The 22,265-nt window shown below is 39.7% G+C and overlaps 1 protein-coding gene across 1 annotated transcript in view; it reads left to right on the forward strand.

Moving 5' to 3' along the window:
- HDAC9 (histone deacetylase 9) overlaps nt 1-22,265 on the forward strand; it is a 606,615-nt gene that overhangs the window by 577,910 nt on the left and 6,440 nt on the right. The window contains exon 25 of the mRNA XM_036759616.1: nt 9,221-9,365. Coding sequence (XP_036615511.1) covers nt 9,221-9,365 — 145 coding nt within the window. The remainder of the gene's footprint in view (nt 1-9,220; nt 9,366-22,265) is intronic.

The following is a 22,265-nucleotide window of genomic DNA, read 5'->3' on the forward strand; positions in this document are numbered from 1 at the left end:
ATGAGAAAGGGGATAAGAAAGGGGGGAGGGTGATAGAAGGGAGGATGGATGGGAGAGGGGATAATCAAAAGCAAATACTTTTGAAAATGGACAGGGTCAAAGGAGAACAGTCTTTTACAACATGATTATTGTGGAAGTGTTTTATATAATGATACGCATGTGGTGTTTGTTGAATTGCTTGTCTTCTTAGGGAGGGTGGGTGGGGAGGGAAGAGAGGAGAGAATTTAGAACTAAAATTTCTAAAAGTGAATGCTCAAAAAAGTTGTTTTGCATGCAACTGGGAAATAAGATGGGGAATAAAAATCTATCCTGCCCTACAAAAAAGTAAGGGGAAAGGAGATGGGGCCAGGGTGGGGGGGGGAGTTGGATCACAGAAGGGAAGGCTGACTGTGGAATGGGGCAATCAGAATATATACCATCTTGGAGTGGGGGATGGTAGAAATGGGGAGAAAATTTGTAACTCAAAATCCTGTGGAAACCAATGTTGAAAACTAAAATATTAAATAACAGAATATGAAACAAGAAAAAAAAAGATGGCACCACCAAGATCAGAAATCACCTTGCTGCCATTACAGGCTCACAGGAGATGTAAAGGATCAGGCAGGCTTTCCCACATCCTACTAACATTCCAAGTCCTTTCAGCAATAGGTCAGAGCTCCCTTTCTATATCCAGATTGCCACCTGATTTGCAGTGGTTAGTCTTAAAAGCGTTACTTCAGTTCTAGGCCACAGAGAAGTTAAGTAAATTGCCCAGGCCTGTGAAGTCAATTGTGTCAGGGCAGGATTTGAACCCAGGACCTCCTGATTTCAAGGCTTGCTCTCCATTGTAGAAATACAAAAGTTCAAAGTATATACAAATTTAAAACAAAGAAGATATTGCTTGGGAGGATCAGGAAAAGCCCCATGCAACCTGATCCCTGCTTGGAAGCAAACTAGGGGTTCAAAGAGTAAGATGAGGAAGGAGTGTGTTCCTGGCGTGGAGAATGGTCTGTATAAAGAAAAGATGATGAGAGAGAGAATGAAATGTATCTAGCATAGTGAGAGAGGCCAGTTTGGCTGAAATGGTATTGGCATGCAGCGAGTGTTAGATGGAATAATACTGCAAAGGTAAATGAAAGCCAGATTTTTTGGGGGGAGGGCTTTAATCACTATGGCCCATCCAGTTCCCCTAGAGATAAGTGTTTGGATACAAAGAGAAAAACACAACCATCCCTGCCTTCAAGGACCTTCCTTTCTCTTGGAATGGGAGGGGGAAAGCAGGAAGAGAAACACCAGATCAATCCCCTCCCTTTGTGACCACATCTTGGCAATTGTGACATACAACTAAAAAAAGAAACATTTTAAACATTGGTTTCATAGTGACTTTCCTTGAAAGTGGCACACCATTCAAATTTGCTTAAGTTGAATCTTGTTTAAATGTGCCAGAAGAGGGAATGGTGGCATGGATGTGGTGGAAAGTAGGATAAGTGGACTTGAAGCCAGAAGATCCTCCTCCTCCTCTTCCTCCTCCTCCTCATCCTTATCATCATCTCAGAAACTTAGAGACTTAAAGAGACCTCCAAAGTCCTTTAGTCTAGAGGCTACATTTTGTAGATGAGATGTAAACTCAGGCCTAGAGCAGTGAAGTAATTTATTTAAATTCTCACAGGGAATAAGGGACAGAAGATTCGAGTCCTGCTCTTTTGACTCCAAATTCAATTCCCTTCCCACCATACTGTACTTCCATCAGGAGTAAGTCCCTTCACATTTTGGAGACTTGCCTGGAAAATGATGTCATAATTCCATAGAAGAGATGTTTCAGAGTGTTAGTGGGAGGAATGTGCTCTGGGCACCTTGAAACACATTTTGAGGTGTGCTACTTAGGGGCTCTGCATTAATGGCTGAGCCCATTCACAGTAGGGCCAGGGAATAATGTTGTCCTGTATGCATCGCCCCATGTATTGTGTCTTTGATCTTAGCTTCCTGGATATATTTGAGGCCCATTGACCACTGCTGTAACACTACTTGGGCTTTGCCCACAAGTTTGGACCCCAGATTACTTTTCATAGTCTAGGACTGGTGTTGATCAGTTCTTTGCTCTGCCTCCATTCTAAGAGGAAATCTCCCCCTTGTGATGTCACCAACCGTACAATGTGGATACATCTCTAACGTAAGGACACAAGATATAAAACTTTTGTCAATGGATTTTCATGTACATATTTTGGTTTTTTATCCTTACCTCCACATCTCTCTGAGCCATCCTTTATAACAAAGGAAAAAAAAAAGAAAAAAATCAAGAGTTTGGCAAAATTCTTCAACAAGTGAAGAAACACTCACATTATTTGCCTTAGTTCCACACCTCCAGCCACCCTCCCTGTCACCCTTCAAGGAAGGGAGAGAGATTTCTTCTTCTATCTCTTCTTTGAAGTCAACCAGGGTTATTATCACTGGATTCCATTTTGTTTCACTTGTTTTGTTGTCACTTTTCTTCCATTTACATTTTTGTAACCATTATGTATATTGTTTTCTTGACTCTGTTTATTTTATATCATTTCCCATAAGACTTTCCACATTTCTCTGTATTTATCACATAACATTCTTACAACATAGCAGTATTCCATTATATTCATGCATTACCACTGGTACTTGCTCTCCAGTTGTTTGCTAATAAAAAAAAGGATTGCCATAAATATTTGATGTAGATAGGGCAATTTTAAAAGTATTTATGTCCTTGGGATATATGTGTAGCAGCAGAGTCTCTGGGCGATAAGGTATGGACATTTTCATCACTTTCTTTGAATTGTTCCAAATTGCTTTCCAGAATGGCTGGCCCAATTCACAGCTCCACTAAGAGTGAACATTAGTTGTCCTGTCTTTCTACAAACCCTTCAACATTGATTATTCCCACATTTTGTCATCTCTTCAAGTTTTCCGGGTGTGAGGTGGAATCTCAAAATTGTTCTGATTTTCACTTTTCTTATTATTAGCAGATTAGAGCTATCTTTCATGTTTGTAAATTGTTTACTATTCTTCTTTTAAGAACTCTATATCCATTGACAAGTTATATATTAGGAAATGGCTTGAGGGCTTATGCATTGTCGTTTCTTGTCCAGCAGTCTATCATCTATCATTTACCAAATTAACCTTCTGTGTTCCAGGCACCTTTAGGAACTGAAGATGCTAATACAAAGAATGAAACTATCTTTACTCCCAAAGAGCTTACATTCTAATAAGAGAGACAAGAAGGACACATACCAGTATATGCCAGCTGATATAAAGAGAATAAATACAGATAAACGAATCGGTGTTATCAGACTCATACTAACGAATACACATTCCTCCCCCCGCCCCCACAAGAATACAACTATTTCCCTTCTTATCATGGTGCATTTATTTGATCGAAAGGTTTTTTTTTCAATTTTGTTTAATTAAAATCATCTCTTCAATATTTTGCCATCACCTCTATACTTTGTTTGATTAAGAATACCTACTACCATACTAGAAATAGCTGTGTAAGGTATCTGATTTCATTCTCTCCTACGTTTTGTAAAGAATGGTATCAACTTTAATATCTACTTGGAGTATATTGGTAATAAGGTACAAAACTTAACTCAGAGTTTTAGAAATATGTAAAATAAATAGTGCCAGCGCTCCCAGCAAGGACATTTCATATTCTGCCCCAAAAGATCTTCACTCTAGCTCGCAGACCCCCAACTGGTCTATAAGCCCAGAGCAGAAAAGCAGATGCATTCTCAACTGCTCTCATGGGGAATGGGAAGTGGCAACTCCCTCTCCACTGTGTTTTTCTATTCATGGCAGAACTTCCCAAGGGATCCATGTCTAATCTGCTGGTGCGTATGTGAACTTGCAGAGTCTTGGCTGGTTGTCCTTTAGGCCTTGTAGACTCTACATTCAGATGTAGATGTTGCTTAGGGGAGGCAATCAGTCAAGCAATCAATCAGTCAGGATTTGTGAAGTATCTACTTTTTATCCAGGGCAGCTCAGTGGGTCAGGGAATAGCAGAAGGCCTGGAGTCAGGAAGACTCATCTTCCTGAGTCCAAATCTGGCCTCAGACACTTGCTAGCTGTGTGACTGTGGGCAATTCACTTAACTCTGTTTGCCTCAGTTTCTGTATCTGTAAAATGAGCTAGAGAAAGAAATGGCAAACCACTCCATTATCTCTGCGAAGAAAACCCCAAATGAGGTCACAGAGTCAGGCCTGCCTGAAAAACAACTAACACTTTTTGTCACACCTTGGGCTGGGAGCTGGAAGTACAAAACCAAAAAATGAAGCAGCCTTAGCTTTCAAGAGGCTCCCAGTCTATTGGAGGGGATGGGGACCACATGTCACTACATTAGTCTATACAAAATATAGACAAAGTACATTTTTGTTGTTGTTGGCAAGGGGCATTAATGGGGGAGAATAGAAAACATTTTGCAATTAAGATGGACTTTGTGGAGGTGACAGTGCCAAGATCATGGAGTAGAGGGAAGCAATATAATGAGTTCCATTCTACACACTCTTCCAAGCAGATCTAGAAAAGGCACCATGACAAATCCAGATGAGAAAATTTAGAACGAAAGTTACAGCGAGTCATTTGTCCAGCTGACTTTGACATGGTGGGATTCATGGGGAGGTTTGTAGACATTGGAAATGAGGTTGGGGTAGGAACAAACTAGACAGCAATCCAACACCCTGGAAAAGGCTTTGCACCAGTGCAAAATGAGGTCCCATACCATTTGGAGATTTCACCTTACCAATACCAGGGCAACGTGACAGGGTCTTGGGCCAAATGGCAGCTTTTTGTCCACTACCCAGGTCTGGGTCAAAATTCTAGGAGAGCGCGGAAAGAGCACTTACATGGGGCACTGGCATTCCTGGGAAGGGAGGTCCTGGCAATGTACTGAGAAAGGAGGAAGTTCAAACGTCAGCAACAGCAGTGGGGTGGCTCAGACTCCAAACTCACTATGTGGGGTTCTTTTCCATTGTTGTTGCTTGTCTGCCCATTCTTTCAAACTCCCTCCTGACTTCAGACTTGATGCTAGGGCTGAGATCTGTCACACTTCTGGAGGGGAGGTATGGGCCCATTTTTTGCTGCGTTTTTGGGGATATTGCATGTTATTTTTATCCTAGGATTTTAAGGATTGGCTAGGATCCTAAAGCAGTCAGATCCAGGGTGTCTGTCTTGTTGCTATCTTGTTGGCCTGAGCTCTACAAGTTCTTTATTGGGTTTGGGTCAGTGCAAGAGTAGACAGCTACTACAAGAGACTACAAGAATTGTAGTCTCCTCTTTGGTCTGGATTCCTGCCTTGGTTCTTTTTCTGCAGGCTAGACTAGATGCTGCAAGGGATACCTTGTTCTGAGTTTGGAGTCTGAGCTGCCTTTTTCCTAGAAAAGATAAAGAAGAATATTTCTTTAAAGAAGCGGTACTTTAAAAAATAAATAGAATGAGAGCACTAGAGGGAAAAATAGAAGAGAAACGAGAGCTATGGAAGGAAGCACTGGAAAGGGAATTAATAGCTTGGCAGAAGAGATATAAAACCTTGCCCAAGCAAGAAGTACCCTGAAATTCTAATGGAGCAAATAGGATCTAATGACTTTATGAGGCAACAAGAAATATTAAAACAAAATTTAAAAGCTGAAAGTACAGAAAAAATATATCAGGTATCCAATAGCCAAAAAAAAATGACTTGGAAAACAGATTGGTGAGAAAAATAACTATCATTTGACTATCTGAACACTATGATAAAAATTAATGATCCAGATATTATGTTTCAGAAATCTTTTTTAAAAAAAGATTGCTCAGACTTCTTAGAACCAGAGAGCAAAGTATAAATGAAAAGAATCCACTGGACACCTCTCATCAGAAACTCTAAAATGAAAACTTCCAGGAATATCATAGCCAAAATTCAGAGTTTCTAGGTCAAAGAAAAAATGCCACAAGCAGCCTGAAAGAAAGAATTCAAGTACCAAAGAGCCACAGTAAGGATCAGACATGATTTAATAACCAATACAACCAAGGTGTGGGAAACTTGGAATGTTATATTCCTGTAGGCCAAAAGATATGTGCTTACAGCCAAGAATAATTTATCCAAAAAAATGAGTACAATACAACAGGAAGAAGATGGACTTTTAATTAAATAGGTGATGTCTAAGCATTCCTGAGCAGCTAGGTTGTACAATGGATAGAGCAGAAGGCCTGGAGTCAGGAAAAGTCAAATCTGGCCTTAGACACTTACTAGCTATGTGACTTTGGGCAAGACACTTGACCCTATCTGCCTCAGTTTCTTCATCGCAAAATAAGCTGGAGAAAGAAATGACAAAGCGCAGCTAGATAGTGCAGAGGATAGAACACTGACCCTGGAGTCAGAAGGACCTGAGTTCAAATCCAGCCACAGACACTTCCTAGTTGTGTGACCCTGGGCAAGTGACTTAACTCCAATTGCCTCACCAGAAATAAAGAAAGAGGGAAGGAAGGAAAGAAGGAAAGAAAGAGAGAGAGAGAGAGAGAGAGAGAGAGAGAGAGAGAGAGAGAGAGAGAGAGAGAGAGAGAGAGAGAGAGAGAGAAACAAGAAAGAAATAAAGGTAAACCACTCCTGTAACTTTGGAAAGAAAGTCCCAAATGGAGTCATGAAGAATTGGGCATGACTGGAAAATGACTGAGCAAACAACAAGCATTCCTGATGAAAAGAACAGAGCTGAGGAGAAACTCTGAAATCCAAACATAAGAGTGAAGAGAAACTTAAAAATGTAAACATGGCTGGACATTAAGAAGACATTAAGCAAGGATAAAGTGCTTACATTTAAATATGTGGATATGATCCATGTGTTCCCTCTGAACTTGATCATATTCAGGGTTTATAGAGGTAGTCTAGTTTGACAAGGCTTGTAAGTGGTACTTAGATCTTCATGATGTCAAAAAAAAGAATGAAAAGAAAGGGGAAGAGGAATACATTGAGGGGTAAGGGAAATGAAATTAGGGGAAGTTATCTCACATAATCTGTGATATCCTTACCAAACAGGAGGAGGGGTTGAGGGTAACAACTGACACCTGATCTTCAACCTCACCTGAAATGGTCAAAAGAAAAAAAAGGGAGGGAGGGGGAGAGAGAGAGAGAGAGAGAGAGAGAGAGAGAGAGAGAGAGAGAGAGAGACAGAGAGAGAGAGAGACAGAGAGAGAGAGAGAGACAGAGAGAGAGAGAGAGAGACAGAGAGAGACAGAGAGAGAGAGAGAGACAGAGAGAGACAGAGAGAGACAGAGAAGACTGAGAAATATATTTCACTCAACAGGGAAAGAGGAGGGAAGAGGGGAAAGGGGAATTGCAGAGGGTGCAAATTAAGGGATGGATGAGTCCTATGAGAAGCAAATTCTAATAATACACAAAAAATCATAGCCCTTTTTGAGGTGGTGAAGAATGTAATCTGAGAGAATGCCCATAAATTAGGGAATGGATGTAGAAGTTATGCTACATAAATGTGATGAAATACTATTGTATTAAACTCTTATCAGTAAAAGGACTAATTGGGATTCCAGAGAATTCATGATGAAATATTGTACCCACGTCCTGATAGAGAAATATGGGATGAAACATTTTTTGTGGGGCAAGTGGTATGGCCAATGTTGAAATTTATTTTACTTGAATATGCATATCTGTAATGAGTTTTGTTTTGTTTTTTCTTGTTTTCTCATTCGTAGAGTGGGGAGGGTTAGAAAGAGGATGTTGACTGATTAACACAAAATATTTTTTACAAAAGCAAGTAAAAAAAGTCAACAAAATTAAAAATAAAAATTACTGAATTGAAAGGAGAGAGACAGAGACAGAGAGAGAGAAACCAAGTGGTCCCTAGACCCTGAACAAGGTGCTTATGCTAAGGGCAAGGTTTTTGGGGCAAAATTTAGCCACTAATTCTGTCCAGGCAGCTTCAGTTCCTCAGGGCTCTAAGTAACATGGTACAAATGGAATTTTGTCCCAAGGTACCAATAATCTGTCATCATGTGGAATACTTCCTCCCTTAGAAAAAAAGCATCCTTTTATGTTTTTCCTCAGTATGGTATGCAGCTCCTCCTGAGGTGTGGGGTGCAAACAAAATCTCTTGGAACTTGGAAGAATTGTCCTTTTCCAGTAGTGTTGCATTTACTGTAAATTGTTGTATCCTGCCTCCCATGCACTGCCCTCTAAAGAACTGTACACCAGTCTTCCTGGTGACCTTTCGTCTCTATGTCATACCCAGCTAATTTTCCCTTAGCTCAGCTTCAGCTAGCTACAACTCTGTTCCTCCTTGAGCTCAGGGGGCTCCCTCCATCTCCCATCTTCATGCAAGACTTGAGGCAAAAGAACTGTGAGGTTATCTTACTCTAGACAGCAATCATCATGCCAGAACCTTGGCCCCTTCACTATTTGGAACACAGAGATTTTGTTAACATGTTTCTCTGTGAGGTTGGTCAGATCATCATAGAGTCAGAACCACCCTTCCCTGCAGTGTTTGATTTGAGGTACTGTAGCAGCTTTTGGAAGGATAGCTTTGGGGATGCAAGACAACCAGCCATGGATCCTTCAGTTTTAGCCGTCTGATGTCTTTTCTTCAATGAAGATTCCCTACACCATGGTCTCCTCCCCCTACAACAACACACGCACATACCTACAGTATTTGCCTTTTAATATATGGATCTCCAAACCCATGAGTGCTTCAGCAACAATAATATATTGTTCAAGTCCACACCCTGAGACTGGAAGAGAAAGTACATCTAGGACTAATAAACCTGAGTATTCTGCCCCCCTCACTGCTGCTGTGCTGTTTCCTGCAAGCGTTGCTGGGGCTTTATTTTATTTGATCTTAATTTTAAGACAGAGAGTGGGAAAGGAGAGAGAGAGAGAGAGAGAGAGAGAGAGAGAGAGAGAGATTTGATCCCCTTTTTCTGATCTTGCCTTTAGCTCCCACTTTCACTAGAGTCCCACCCCAACCCCAATCATGGTCACATCTGGCTTGTCAACCAGGTAAGCTATCAGTTCAAAGATGGGCTTTCAGACCACAAACTGGCTCATCTTATTATTTGCTTGTTTTACGAGAACAAGACCCCATCCTAGTTGGTGTTCTTGCCCTCACACAAAGAGATCACAACTATGTTGGGCATAGGGATTTTTAGTTTCTCAACTCCTCCTTATTGGCTCTGGGTGATTGTTCTGCTAATGTCTGTGCAGGTTCAAACAGCCATAAATTGTGACATGACTTTCTTTTAGGCAAGTACTGGAAGTCATTGGAGAAGTATTCGGGCTGTGCTCTGATTGGCACTCAGGAACAAGAGCAAGAGGAAACAGAGACTGTCTCTGCCCTGGCTTCCCTGTCTGTGGATGTGGAACAGTGCTTTTCTAAGGAAGACAGCAGGTATGAATTGATCTATAGAAGTTCATTTAGGTCAGGTGGGTTGAATCCCACTCACTTTTGCTTTTAAATCTTATGGGTGAATATCTTTCCACTTCTTTCCTCCCACCTCTAGCCACCCTGACTTGTTTTCTCCCAAACCACTGAGACCATCTCAAACAATTTTATGTCAAAGGTTCATTCTTTCTGTGAAACCCAGAGATAGAAAGCTTGGATTCTGCCCCTGAAGAATTTGCTGACTGTGGATGTATGGCTGCTAAGACTAAACTCAGGGAGAGACAACTGAGGATTGTAGAGAGAGGTATGGCGTTGGGCATTTCCATACTGCTTATAATATCCAAGTTGGATTTTTAGCTCCTAACAGAATTAGCATCTTGGGAGTTGGTGACTGTAGGAATGCCAAGGGAAGAAGAGGAGGACAGAAGGAAACTAGGACTAGTGTCTGGGTATAATTGATCTGCGAAATGACTAAAATCTCCAACAGAGGGAAAACTTAGAACTACCCCAGATGACTGCCCTCAATAGCATATTGAATGTTCAAAACCATGATTTCCTAAAAAAGAAGACATATATTCATGTGAAGATGATATTGAATTAACTTTGTTTTGCAAATGATTAGGCTTTCAAAGAAAACTCATAGAAAAAAGAGTGCCCAACTGAAAAACAGTGTGATGATACTTAATGTCATAGGCTTTTGTTTGTTAATACATTTGAAACAAGTCATCGGTATCCTATGAATGGTGCCATGGCCAGTATTTCTTTCAAATCTATGACAGCAAAGAGTGCAAATTAGCAAAATCACATGCCTTCTATGAATGGCTCAAATGCCAAGATTCTTTTGTGTATGCCTAAGTCAGATAATGCTTCTTCAGGACCTTTAGGATCTGTGGTCTCACCAGAGAGGCTACCTCAGCCAGAAATGCAGGTCACAACTCTTTGGGGGTTTAGTAGGGTGTTCTTTGAGTTTGGCTAGATTGGTCTTTGAACAATGAACAAGCATCACTACCCCTGTGCTTGGGACCTCTCCAGGTCAACTGAGACTCACAGATTAAGGCCATTTGCTGCTCCTGCGCATAGCCTGCCATTCCTTACCTCTATGCTTTTGATCACTGGTGTAGATACCTGGTGTACTTCTCCTCAGTTCCAACTCTAAAAATCCTCAGCTCCATGCCACTTCCTGATTTCCCTAGTCCATCATCATCATATTCAGCAGCAGAGCATCAACAAAAGCATTCATTAAGCACTGACTGTGTTCCAAACCCTGCACTAAATTCTGAGTATACCAAGACAGGCAAAAATGAGGTCCATGTTCTCAAAGAGTTCACATTCTTCTGTGCATACAGATTATATTTAGTATAACAGGAAAGTCATTCAGAGGGAACAAAATCACTCTCATAGTTATTAGTATATAATATATTACTCCTCACCTCTCAGTATGATATAAGCTTCTTGAGAGCAAGGACTGTTTTTGTTTAATCCCTGTCTCCCCAATGCCAAGCCCAGTATTTGAAATGCTTCTGGAATTCAACTGAGCCTAGCAGAGCTTGGGTTCCATTGGCACAGCCTTTGGGAACACAGGGTCAGGTAAGACTTTTGTAAAAGTCCAAGATCACACGGTTGCACTGGATGTAAAAGGCAGTCTGTATTCTTTGAGTCACTCAGATTCCCATTAGTCATAAAAATTCTGCAAAAAATGCATAGCTTGAAAGCTTTTTTTTTCCTCCCAAGGATACATAAATCTGTTTTTTAAAAAGGAAAAGAAAAGAAAATTGGCTTTCTTCATCTTAGTTGTTTTTAGCTGTTTGTAGCTCAATGGACTCAATGTCTTATTCTGGTCAGGAAGTAGATTAAAGACACAAGACGGGCATATGCATTTAGCAAGGGGTTTCATTGCAATGCAGCTTGTTTTCTGACCATAACTAGTTTCAAAGAGATTAGCCTTACAATCAAATGCACCACATTAGCATATTGGAAGGGATCTCAGTATAGGCAGCTAGCCCATGAGAACAAACTTATTTTAGATGAAGTAACCCCCTGCTACTCCAAGCTTGGGGTTGAACCCAAATTTCTAATCCAAAGGCACTGTAATTATCCTTATGGCCAAATCCAGTGAGTTGTCTGTCATCTGAGGGCTGTAAAACTGAGGTAACCATAACATCTGCTAGAGCTGGAATTGAGGAGTTGTAATTTAGAACTCTATTAATATAGGGAAGGAAAGCCAAATCCTAGCTTGACTAAATGCACTGTAATTAGTTCAGTACATTCAATTGCACAGCTTACAATGATTAGTGATTGTAAGACACATCAGCAGTCACAGGTAACCTAAAGCCTCAGTACTATTTGGCAGTAATGGATTCTGGATTTCCTGGGTCAGTGGTTTAGTCAGCTAGCATTTACTAAGTTCCTACTATGTGCCAGGCACTCATCCAGTTATGCTTGCTTATCACTAGGTTAATAGAAGGCTTTGCTGGTGATGACTGGCTGTGTCATAAGTCCAGCTTCAGTGCCAAGTGGTTTCACATGGTCATATGAAGGCAAAGGTGTGTGGAATCCTAATACTGTATATGCCTATAGCATATATAATCTGCCTTCAATAAATGCATTGGGCCTTGCCTTGCCTCACACCAGGATCACTTCCATTCATTTGTTCTAGAGAGAGAAAATAGAGTGCTGATGGCTACTTTTTTAGGGGTGGAGTGGGGGATTAGAGTAGGAGGAAAATGACTTCGCTAAAAATATTTTCTGTAAGCTCTAAATTTTATTTTTTCTCACAAGAGAGGGAAAAATACAAAATTACTTGTACAAATATGTAAGTCCATTTCAGTTGGACTTTTCTACTCCATTCATCTCAAGAGGAGAGTGGGGCCCTCAAAATAGGAGAGGGGAGTGTTGTGAACTATTTGCAACTATCTGGCCCATACTGAGAAGGCATCAACTCTTTTCAATGATCAGGATAATAGGATTTTCCATCCCCTGAAAACAAGATCTATCACTTTCAAAATTATATAAAGAAACAGGAAAATATTTCAATTTGTTTACAAATGTATTTCAAAGTCTGTGATATACTCTGAAAGATATAAAAATAAAAATCAGATTGGATAGAGAAGAGTAAAAGCTAGGCATTTTTATGGGAAATTCTGTCCAGTTATGTTGGAGAATATATGGTTGTTTGGAATGATGACTCTTTTGGTACTCAGATTTTGGGTAAAGTCATTCTTTTCTTGGCCAATATATATCAGAATCATTTTGCCATTGGTGAATAAAGGGTAGAATACTACTGGATGAAGAATATTAAAAATATTTTTGTCCATTTTAATTTTCTTTTGGGAAAGAAGGGAGATGGCATGACTGTCAGTTTCCATTTCCATAGAAGGAGTTACAAAGCTAGACTATAAAAATGCTTATATGGTCAAGGGGTCATTTGGAAGGGAGTAATAGCCATGAGAAATGGCAGTTTGAGAAGGTAGTTATCAAGTAGTGAAGGAAAATGGGAAGATAAATGAGGAAGGGTGCAGAAAGGGCCAAACAGTTCACAAAAACTAATGCTCTAATCAACCAAAGTTGCCACATTCCCCACACACAGATCTCCACCTCTGAAAAGAAAAAGGGGTAGGGGGGGTCCTACAAAATAAACCTGGGTTCCTCCAACTTCCATCTACAGTCAATTAAATAAAAAGGTCATGTCTTATAAGGCATATCTGCTTGGCAATTACTTGCAAGCAGGCTAACAAACTCCCACTGGCTAATGGCAGTATAAACTTAACTGATTTGAGTCAAGCATGATTCCACCTTCTTCTCTGAAAAGTCAATGCTGTATTAGAATTTACTCTTGAAAGCAATTTACTCTTGAAAGCTCCAGAAAACCAAGGAGAGCTCTAAATTTCTGGAAACAAAGAACTAGTATCTTCCAACCTCAGGTTCCCTGACTTTGTGCAAATCAAGTTGAAAACTCAGAATGGTTGTCAGTGTATTTAGATCTGGTTTGGAAGTGTTTGCTTCAATCAGGAGAATGCTTCATCTTTCTTATTGAATCATGTAAAAGGATTTGACTATTAAGTGATATATTGATATTTTCCATGGGGAAAAAGTTTGTATTTATATAAAACAGGAATAATGGGACAAATGTTATTCTGGATCCAGATGGGTTGTTATCAGAAGAAAGTATCTTGTCTGTGAATATGAAAGAAGCAAAGCTTGCTAGGGATGTTTCAACAGAACACAACAAAAAAAGTGTAGGAGATTTAGAAGTAGAAGAATGAGACATGGACAATGGTTCTACCACTTGTTACTTTTATGCCCTTGAACAAGTCACTTAACTTTATTTGGATTTCAATTTGCTCATGTATAATGGTGGGGTGTCAGCCTAAATCACCTCTAAATCATCAGTATGCCTTCCAGCTCCAAACTGGTAGTCCTTGTGGCCATAATGGCCTTTGTTTCCTTTGAGTGACTCAGCTTACCTAATTGAGCCTCAGGGGTGCTGGGGCTTGCTCTCCCAGGGCAGGAAGCCCAGCAACCACACCAGGAAGCAGAGAACTTCCTGTGTGATGAGTCATGGGGCTGGCTGAGGGGAGGTGTTAACTCCAGAGCCATGCCCTATTGGGTGTTAACCTGGTCTATGCTAGGGGGAGGGGCCAACTCAAGCACCAATCGGCCCTGGTCATTCAGGCGGCACTTGATGATGTCAAAAACTCTATAAGAGGGGAGAGGACAGCTTGAAGAGCTCTCTTTCCTTTTCTGGTTGGTGTGGACGCAGTGGGGAGCATGACTCTGGGCCAGCCCTTGCTCTCGGGCCAAGCCCAGATGCTGGTAACTATTAATTGTATTGGGTCTGTCTGTTGATATTTGTAATTTGTTTGATTTTTGGTTTTGAGGTTCGGATTGCTGGTTTGTTTTCCCCAAACTAAATGAATATTCTGAACTTCAGGATGCTGGCTGTTTGTTCCCCTGAACTAGCTGACTGTAATCTGTATTTGGCCTGTCTGTTGATGCTTGCCTATATGCTCCCCTGAACTAACTGAATGCTGGCATTTTTTCCCCTGAACTAAATGAATGTTGTCTGTGTGCTAACTGAATGCTGGATTAAAGTAAGCTGGTCAACCCCTTCACCGTGCTTTCCTTGTTTAAGCAGATAAAAAGAACCTGTGCTTTTCCGGAGTGCCGGCAGCCTCCTGGGTGCATCTTACCACCCCACAGAAGCTGCTAGCTGATTGTTAAAACAGTCCTTAAAAAAGAATCCTACACCCTCCTCTTCTGAATGGATGTCCAGATGTCCTCACAAGATTCTGAGTTAATTTCAGATTCTTATTATCTTTTATTTTCTATATCACCTCCATTTCCCAGCATACCTCTTCTCTACCCCAACCCAGAAATCCATTCTCTGTTATAATAAAAGAACAGAAGAGAGGGGTAGGGGGCGAGCAGTTCCCTATAACTAATCAAAACATCGACCAAGTCCATCAGTAAATGCAGTTTTCCACTTAGAAAATGCCATGGCTCTCCAAACATGAGCAGGAGGTGCATTCTTATATATGTGTCATGAAATGGGCTAAACTTGGTTATTATTTTTATACAACATTCAAGTTTAGGTTTCCTCAATTTTCACTATTATTGTCTTTATGAATATTGTTTTCCTGGTTCTGCTTACTTCACTTCTTTTCAGTTTGTATAAGTCTGCCCCTGTCTCTCTGTGTTCCTTATATTCACCAATTATTATAGCTTAGTAATATTCCATGAGATTCATGTATCACAAAATATTTGATTCCCCATCAATGAGCAAAGGCAAATTCTAAAATAGATCATTAAAGAGATCATTGTTGAATGTCCAGAAGGGGCACCATTGATTATAAAGACCCAACATGAATTCATCAATATGGACTCTGCCTGATTGACTTCATTTCCTTTTATGACAAGATACTATACTTAGTATATTATGGAAATGCTGAAAATATAGTTTTTTTTGAGTTTAGCTAGGATTTTGATAAAGTATCTCATTTTCATGAGGAAGATGGAGAAATATGGTTTAGACAATAATAAATTGAGATGCTTTCATAACTAGGTTGATTTATAGTAGTTCTTAATAATTCATTGTCAACTTGGCAAGAAGTCTCCAGTGGTGTACCCTAGGAATCTGTGTTTGGCCCTGGCTATTTAGCTTTTTTTCAAATACTTGGATAAGGGCCTGGATGGTATGCTTATGAAATTTGCTGACACAAAGCTGGAAGGAATAGAAAACATCCTGGAAAATAGGCAAGATCCAAAAGGATCTTGCCAGACTTGGACATCAAGCTAAATCTAATAAGATGTCCCCAATTGATAAAGTGGCCAAGGGATACAAATAGACAGTTTTCAGAGGAAGAAACACAAGCTCTCAATAGCCATGAGAAAAAAAACCCAAATTACTAAGAATTAGAGAAATGAAAATCAAAAATCACTCAGAGGTTCTACCTCATACCTATCAGATTGGCTTAGTTGAAAAGAAGGGAAAATGGCAAGTGATGTAGAAAGTATGGGAAAACAAGCATATTAATGCATTATTTGTGGTTCTGTGAGCTATTCCAGCAATTCTGTGAATCAGTTTATGTCCCCAAAGCTATAAAACTGCAGATACCCTTTGACCTAGCAATACTGCTACTAGGTCTGTATGCCAAAAAGACCAAAGAAAGAGGAAATGGACCCATATGTACAAAAATATGTAAAGCAACTTTTTTTGTGTTGACAAAAAATCAGAAACTTAGGGGTGCTCATCAATTGGGGAATGGTTGAACAAGTTACAGGATATGCATGTGATAGGATACTATTTTGCTGTAAGAAATAATGAAGGAGTTGATTTCAGAGAAACCTGGGAAGATCATTATGAACTGATGCAGAGTGAAGTGAACAATGCCAAGATAACAATTTCTGAACTAGCAGCAATAGTGCAAAGATAAACAAACAACTTTGAAAGACTTTAGAACCCTGATCAACACAATGGCCAACCACAAAGGATAGAAATTGAAGAATGCTACCATCTGCTGATAGAGAGATGATGCTCCTAGAGAATCTCATATTTTATTTGTGGGGAGGGGAGGGGACATGGCCAATCTGGGAATTTGTTTTACTTGACTATACATGTTTATAATGAGGGTTTCATTTGTCTTTCTCAATGGGGGAGTCGGGAAGATGGGAGGGAGAAAACGTGGATATGCAAATAAAATAAAATTGAATTTTAAAAATGAAAAAAATAATATGACATTAAATAGGAATAAATGTAAAGTTTTGTACTTGGGTACACAAAAATCAACTTTGTATGTATAAGATGTTGAGGCATGGAGAGACATGAGCTGTTTTAAAAAAATCACTTGTGGCTTAGTAGACTACAAGTTCAATATGAGATAACACAGGAATGTGGGAGTTAAAAAAACAAATTAATGTATTCTTAGACTATATTAAAAAGAGTCTAGCTTCCAGAAATATGGATGTAATGGCACTTTGCCTTCATCAAACTTCTGTAGTATTGTGTTTAGCTCTGGACGCCACATCTATGGAGGTGGTGACCTTAGTCATGAATTAAAAGACACTTGCTACTTGAAAGCAAAGGCGGCAAATCTGGACAGCATACTAAAATGTAGAGTCATCATATTAATGACAGAGGTCTGTACATTCCAAGCTATGTTTTCTCCAGTAGTAATACATGGCTGTGAGAGTTGGACTATAAAGAAAGCTGAATGGCACAGAACCAATGCCTTTGAATTGTGGTTCTGGAAAAGACTTTTGAGAGTCTCTTGGGCTGCAAGGAAGTCAAATCAGTCAATACTTAAAGAAATTAATTCAGGTTATTCACTGGAAGGTCATTAGTGAAGTTGAAGCTTAAATACTTTGGCTACATAATGAGAAGATGAGACTCATTGGGAAAGGCCCTGATGTCGGAAAAGATTGAAGCTGAAAGGAAAAGGGGATGGCAGAGGATGTGATGGATAGATAGTATCATGGTAACAATGAAGGTGGAGAGACTTCAAGAGATAGTGGGTAATAGAAGGGCCCGGTGTACTAGGGACCATGGGGTCATGAGGAGTCAGACATAACTGAAAGACTGAAAAACAACCACAACAATGAAAAAAAACATTGACTAGCTCAAGAGCCTCCAGAAGTGGACAACCAGAATGGGCAGAGGGTTTGAGTTCATGACATATGAGGATCAAGTGAAAGAACTGGTCATATTTAACACAGAGAAAAGAAGTCTCAGAGAAAAGGAGGGAAACAACCATTTTTAAGTGTTATTACATGCTGGGCTATGTGCTATGCACCTTACAAGCTTCATCTCATTAGATACAACTCTGGGATATAAATGCCTTTATTTCCCATATTTTACAGACAAGAACATGATACAGACAAATGCCTTGCCTGGAATCCCGCAGCTTATAAGTACCAGAGACCCATTTGAACTTGGGTTTTCCTAACTCCAATCCAGGGCTCTATCACACTTTGCTTCAGAGTGACATAATAACTGTCTTCAAATGTGTAAAGGGACTCATTTGGACCCAAGAGGCACATTTATCTACAGTAGGCAGACATAGCAAAGAAGTCAATTTAGCCTAAATGTCAGGAAAAGTTGTGAACAAGAGCAGGGTCAAAGTGGATTGATCAACCTGGACAGCTACAGTTTCAAGCAGAGGCTAGTTGGCCACTTTGGGACCCCAAGAATGCCAAAATATAGTGGAGATTGTTTTTATGGGTTGGATTTAATGGCTATTGAGATTTCTTTATTTTCAAATTTTGTTGTTCATCAATTCTGTGACCACTTTGTTTCCAAATTGTTGATACTACAAAAACTGTTGTTACAAGTTCTTTGCTGTATATGGTACCTTTATTTGACTTTTCTTAGAGTATATACTTATGATTGGGATCTTTGGCTCAAAGGGTATAGACATTTGAGTCATTTTCTTAACATTATTCCTAATTGCTTTGCATAATGCTTGAAGTAAATTGCAGTTGCACCAACAGCATAGCAGTGTGCCTGTGTTTCCTCAGTCCCGCCAGCATTGACTGGTCCCATCCTTGCAAATTTGATGGGTAAAATATCAGAATTCTCATGATTTGTATTTTATTGTGATTATTGATTTAGAGCAATCTGTCATGTGTTTGTTCCTCTTTCTGCATCATATGTGTCCTATTCATTAGTCGTTTAAAATTCTTTTTTGAATACTATTCGTATCTTTGTACTGACAATCCTTTGGGTACTTACTTCTGGCTTGAATCATGCATGATCCTAATTTTTATTGTAATTAAAATTAACTGTGATGCTAACATTCTTATTTGATTTCAAAAAACAAGCATTTATTAAGCTCCTACTGTGGGCCAGTCCTTGTTCTAGGCAATGGGCATATAAAGACAAGAGTAAAAAAGTTCCCTTCCCTCAAGAAGCTTACATTCTGAGAAATTATGATCCCCTTTTTGCTTCTGTGAGAACATAATAATTGTTATTAAAAACTAGTGCACCTAAAGTTCCTAGGGGGTGGGAAATAGGATTAAAAACAGAGTCCTTCAGGGTTGTATCTACAAGAAAAGAGCATTGTGTTCTGTAGAGAATATCAAGGCTCCTGATTTGTTTGGCCCTGCCATCACTGCAAAGCTATATTTTTCTAACCCAACAGAAGCCACAATGAAAATGCCATGGACTTTTTTTTCATGCGGTGTTGATGCATCCTGGGTGATATGTGAAGGATAGTAAGCCTTATGACAACATAGGAGCAGGGAACACCGTTCCAATTCTCCACTCCTTCAGTTCTCTCTGTGTGATGTATTTGATTTGAGGCTTCTCCTTTCTGCTGTCCCCAACCCCCTGCCTGGGTTTTATCAGACTGCTTGGTTTTCTCACGTATGTGGATGGGCATAAAGTGTTTTGGGCTTAAACTTGGCTCCAACCAAGATGCCATGTTTTATACAAGGGTCTGTGATCATTACTTCAGTCATGGTGTGGTGGATTAACTTTTGGCTCAGGAGCCAGGGAGACCTTAGTTGGAATTCAAGATCTAACACTCACCAGCTGTGTGATCTTGGGCAAATCCCTTTAGTGCTATATTCAGGCCCCTTATCTGCAAAATGGACATAATAACGTCCACAGTATCTGTCTCCAGCACCAGTTGTCCTGCTCAAATGAGATAATTGTTGTAAAGTATTTTGTGAACAGTAAACACAATGTAAACATCAGTTATTTATTATTATTTGCATCCAACAATTAATATTAAAAAATTATTACTGGACATACTCTGGAGGCATAATCAATATTATATGTGGTTTCCAATTCACTTTATTCTCTGTTCCCCCTTTTGTTCCTTTATTGTTATTTATTTTTATTAACCATCTTCTTCCTTTCCTCTCCTTTATTTCCATTAGGCAATCCATGTCATACTATGATGCCTGTACCATCGCTGATCCCTAATTCCCAGGGACTAGTAGTGGAACTCAATCATAATGAAACTGAAGGACTTGCCTTCATGGCTCTGAACCCATCTCTAATGCACTTCATGCCAAGGTTCTGGATTAGCATAGGAAGCCCTGTTCCCAACACCTAAAATAGTACAAACAATGAGCAAAAGTTCCAGATCTCTTCTCTTACAACCTTACTAGACATGCTCATAGAGATGAAAAAAAAAACATGAAGCCAAGTGGGGAGGAAAACCAAGTCACTACCTCCACCAATCCATTTGGAGACATGTGACCATTATTTCCTACATCCTCTCACACGCTACACCGTGAACTTCCTGAAAGATAAACAGGCTTTACAGTGGACCACCAGCATCAAATGCGTGCAAAATCTTGCTTAAATAGATTTATTTCTATGATGCAGATGAAGCCTCCAGAAGTCATCTCCCATGCATGGCCCTGGCTGGATTCCTCACCTCTATACCCCATGCTAATACTATATTTCTTTCCTTTTCAAATGTTCTGTTTGTAAACTAGCATTCTTAGCATTAAGGGACCAAACAAGCTTTGTCTATACAATGATAATTTGGTTTATTTTTCAGGATCAGCAGGTTGTTTTGATCTTCAAAATATGAACTTTTTTTTTTTACAGTTTAAAGGCCTATGTAGTCTAGCCCCAAACACTCGTTCTATGCTTCCAACAGAATGACATGTTGTTCTCCGTCACCTGTGTTCCTTTTCACAGGCTGTACACTATTTCACACTGCCACACCTTACTATCCTAAGCATTTTTCCAGGTTGAGCTAAAGTTCCCATCTGCTCTATGAGGCCTCTTCTGACTCTCCTCAATCATTATTGCTCCTCCCTGATATGATCTTGTTCTTTTTGTACTAACACTTTGATTTTATCAGGGTGCAAAACTTCCAGTATGATACTTGTGCATCCATGTTAAGGCACGATCTTAAAGAGCTCCTAGAGGTATCAGTTGTGGTACTTGAATCTGGAGCTAATTGACTCTATGATGTCATGATATAAGATTTATTTGATATATACCTTACATAACCCAGCTCAACTGAGAAAGGTATGGAAGGGTTCTGGGTAAGCTGCAGGCACTTCAAGAATGTCCTCCATTTGAGATCTCCGTGGAGGCAAGCTGGAAATCAGGAGCATGTTAAAGATCTGGGTTCCCTTTCAGCTCCCATGGTCTTTCTCTCTGGCCTACCTTGAGTATCTCTCACCAAAGAGACTCTGAATCCCACTGAGTCCTCCACAAACGTATATGGCCTCGAGCACAGTGTTCTACACATCCATCAGGAGTGCATGTAGGGTTAGGAGCTCCGTGTCCCTGCATAAAGAGGACAAAACATAGGCACGCCTCTTTCCCGTCTGGCTTGGGTAGAAGCTGGGTTGAGTTCATGTCTAACTTACCTTTGTATGTGAAAATCTGGATTCATACGTTTGGAGCTTGAAATAATATTAGAGTACCTTCTAGAGACTGACTCTAGCGCAATCCCTTTGATTTATAAGGTGGTAAATGAGAACCATAGAGGCAAAAGGGATCTGGATATCAATTGACAGCAACAACAATCTTGAATTGTTTCGCAGAAATGCATAGGATAATAGGCTAAGAGCTGGAAAGACCTGCTAGGCTCTAGTTATCTAGTCCAAACCCCTCATTTTATACATGAAGAAATTGATTGATTAACCCTAGGTCAAGATTGGGAAGAAAAGAAAGTAAAATAAAAGCAGGGATGATTGCTTGAGAACTTCCTTCACATTTATGAATCTCATTTTATCTAGGGCTATACAACGTTCCCCTAAGGTAGGTGGAACTATTATCCTCATTTTATGCATTTAGAAACTGAGGCTTTGAGGCCAAACAACTTCTTGACACCAGGTCTCATGCTTTATCCCCCATGCTACCTAGCTGCCTCAAGGAAAGCTGTAATCTCATCCAGGTGGGCATTCCCTACAATAACAACGGTCATCTCCATAAGTCAAAGATAGTTTCATTTTGGTCTTTGACTTACTAAAACCTAGGAAAATAGTAGGAGAAAGTAGAAAGCTCAAAATAAATGCTTGATAATTAATTGATTAATAGTCCAATGCTCTCATTTTCCCGATGAAGAAATGAAGTTTCAGAGAGTTTTAGGGATTATTCCAACATCATACAGGAAAGGCCATAGCATTATATATCTAGAGCTGGAAGGACTTTGGAGATAATCTAGTCCAACCCCCTAATTATGCAGGTGGCCGGGTAAACAAGGTCACATAATTAGTAAAGGAAAGAACTAAGATTCAAAGCCAAAATTTGGGGCTGTGCTAATTTTTTTTAAAGAATGAGGTATATATATCTATACATGTATATGTATATATGTATACATACACATGCATATATGAATATATACTTACATGCATATATACATACATATATTCTTCCTTAAAAAAAGTAGCATGGAACATTGGAAAGCATGATTGCTGGATTTGGAATCAAAGGAC

The sequence above is a fragment of the Trichosurus vulpecula genome, chromosome 5, assembly GCF_011100635.1.
Source record: "Trichosurus vulpecula isolate mTriVul1 chromosome 5, mTriVul1.pri, whole genome shotgun sequence".
Classification (NCBI taxonomy): domain Eukaryota; kingdom Metazoa; phylum Chordata; class Mammalia; order Diprotodontia; family Phalangeridae; genus Trichosurus; species Trichosurus vulpecula.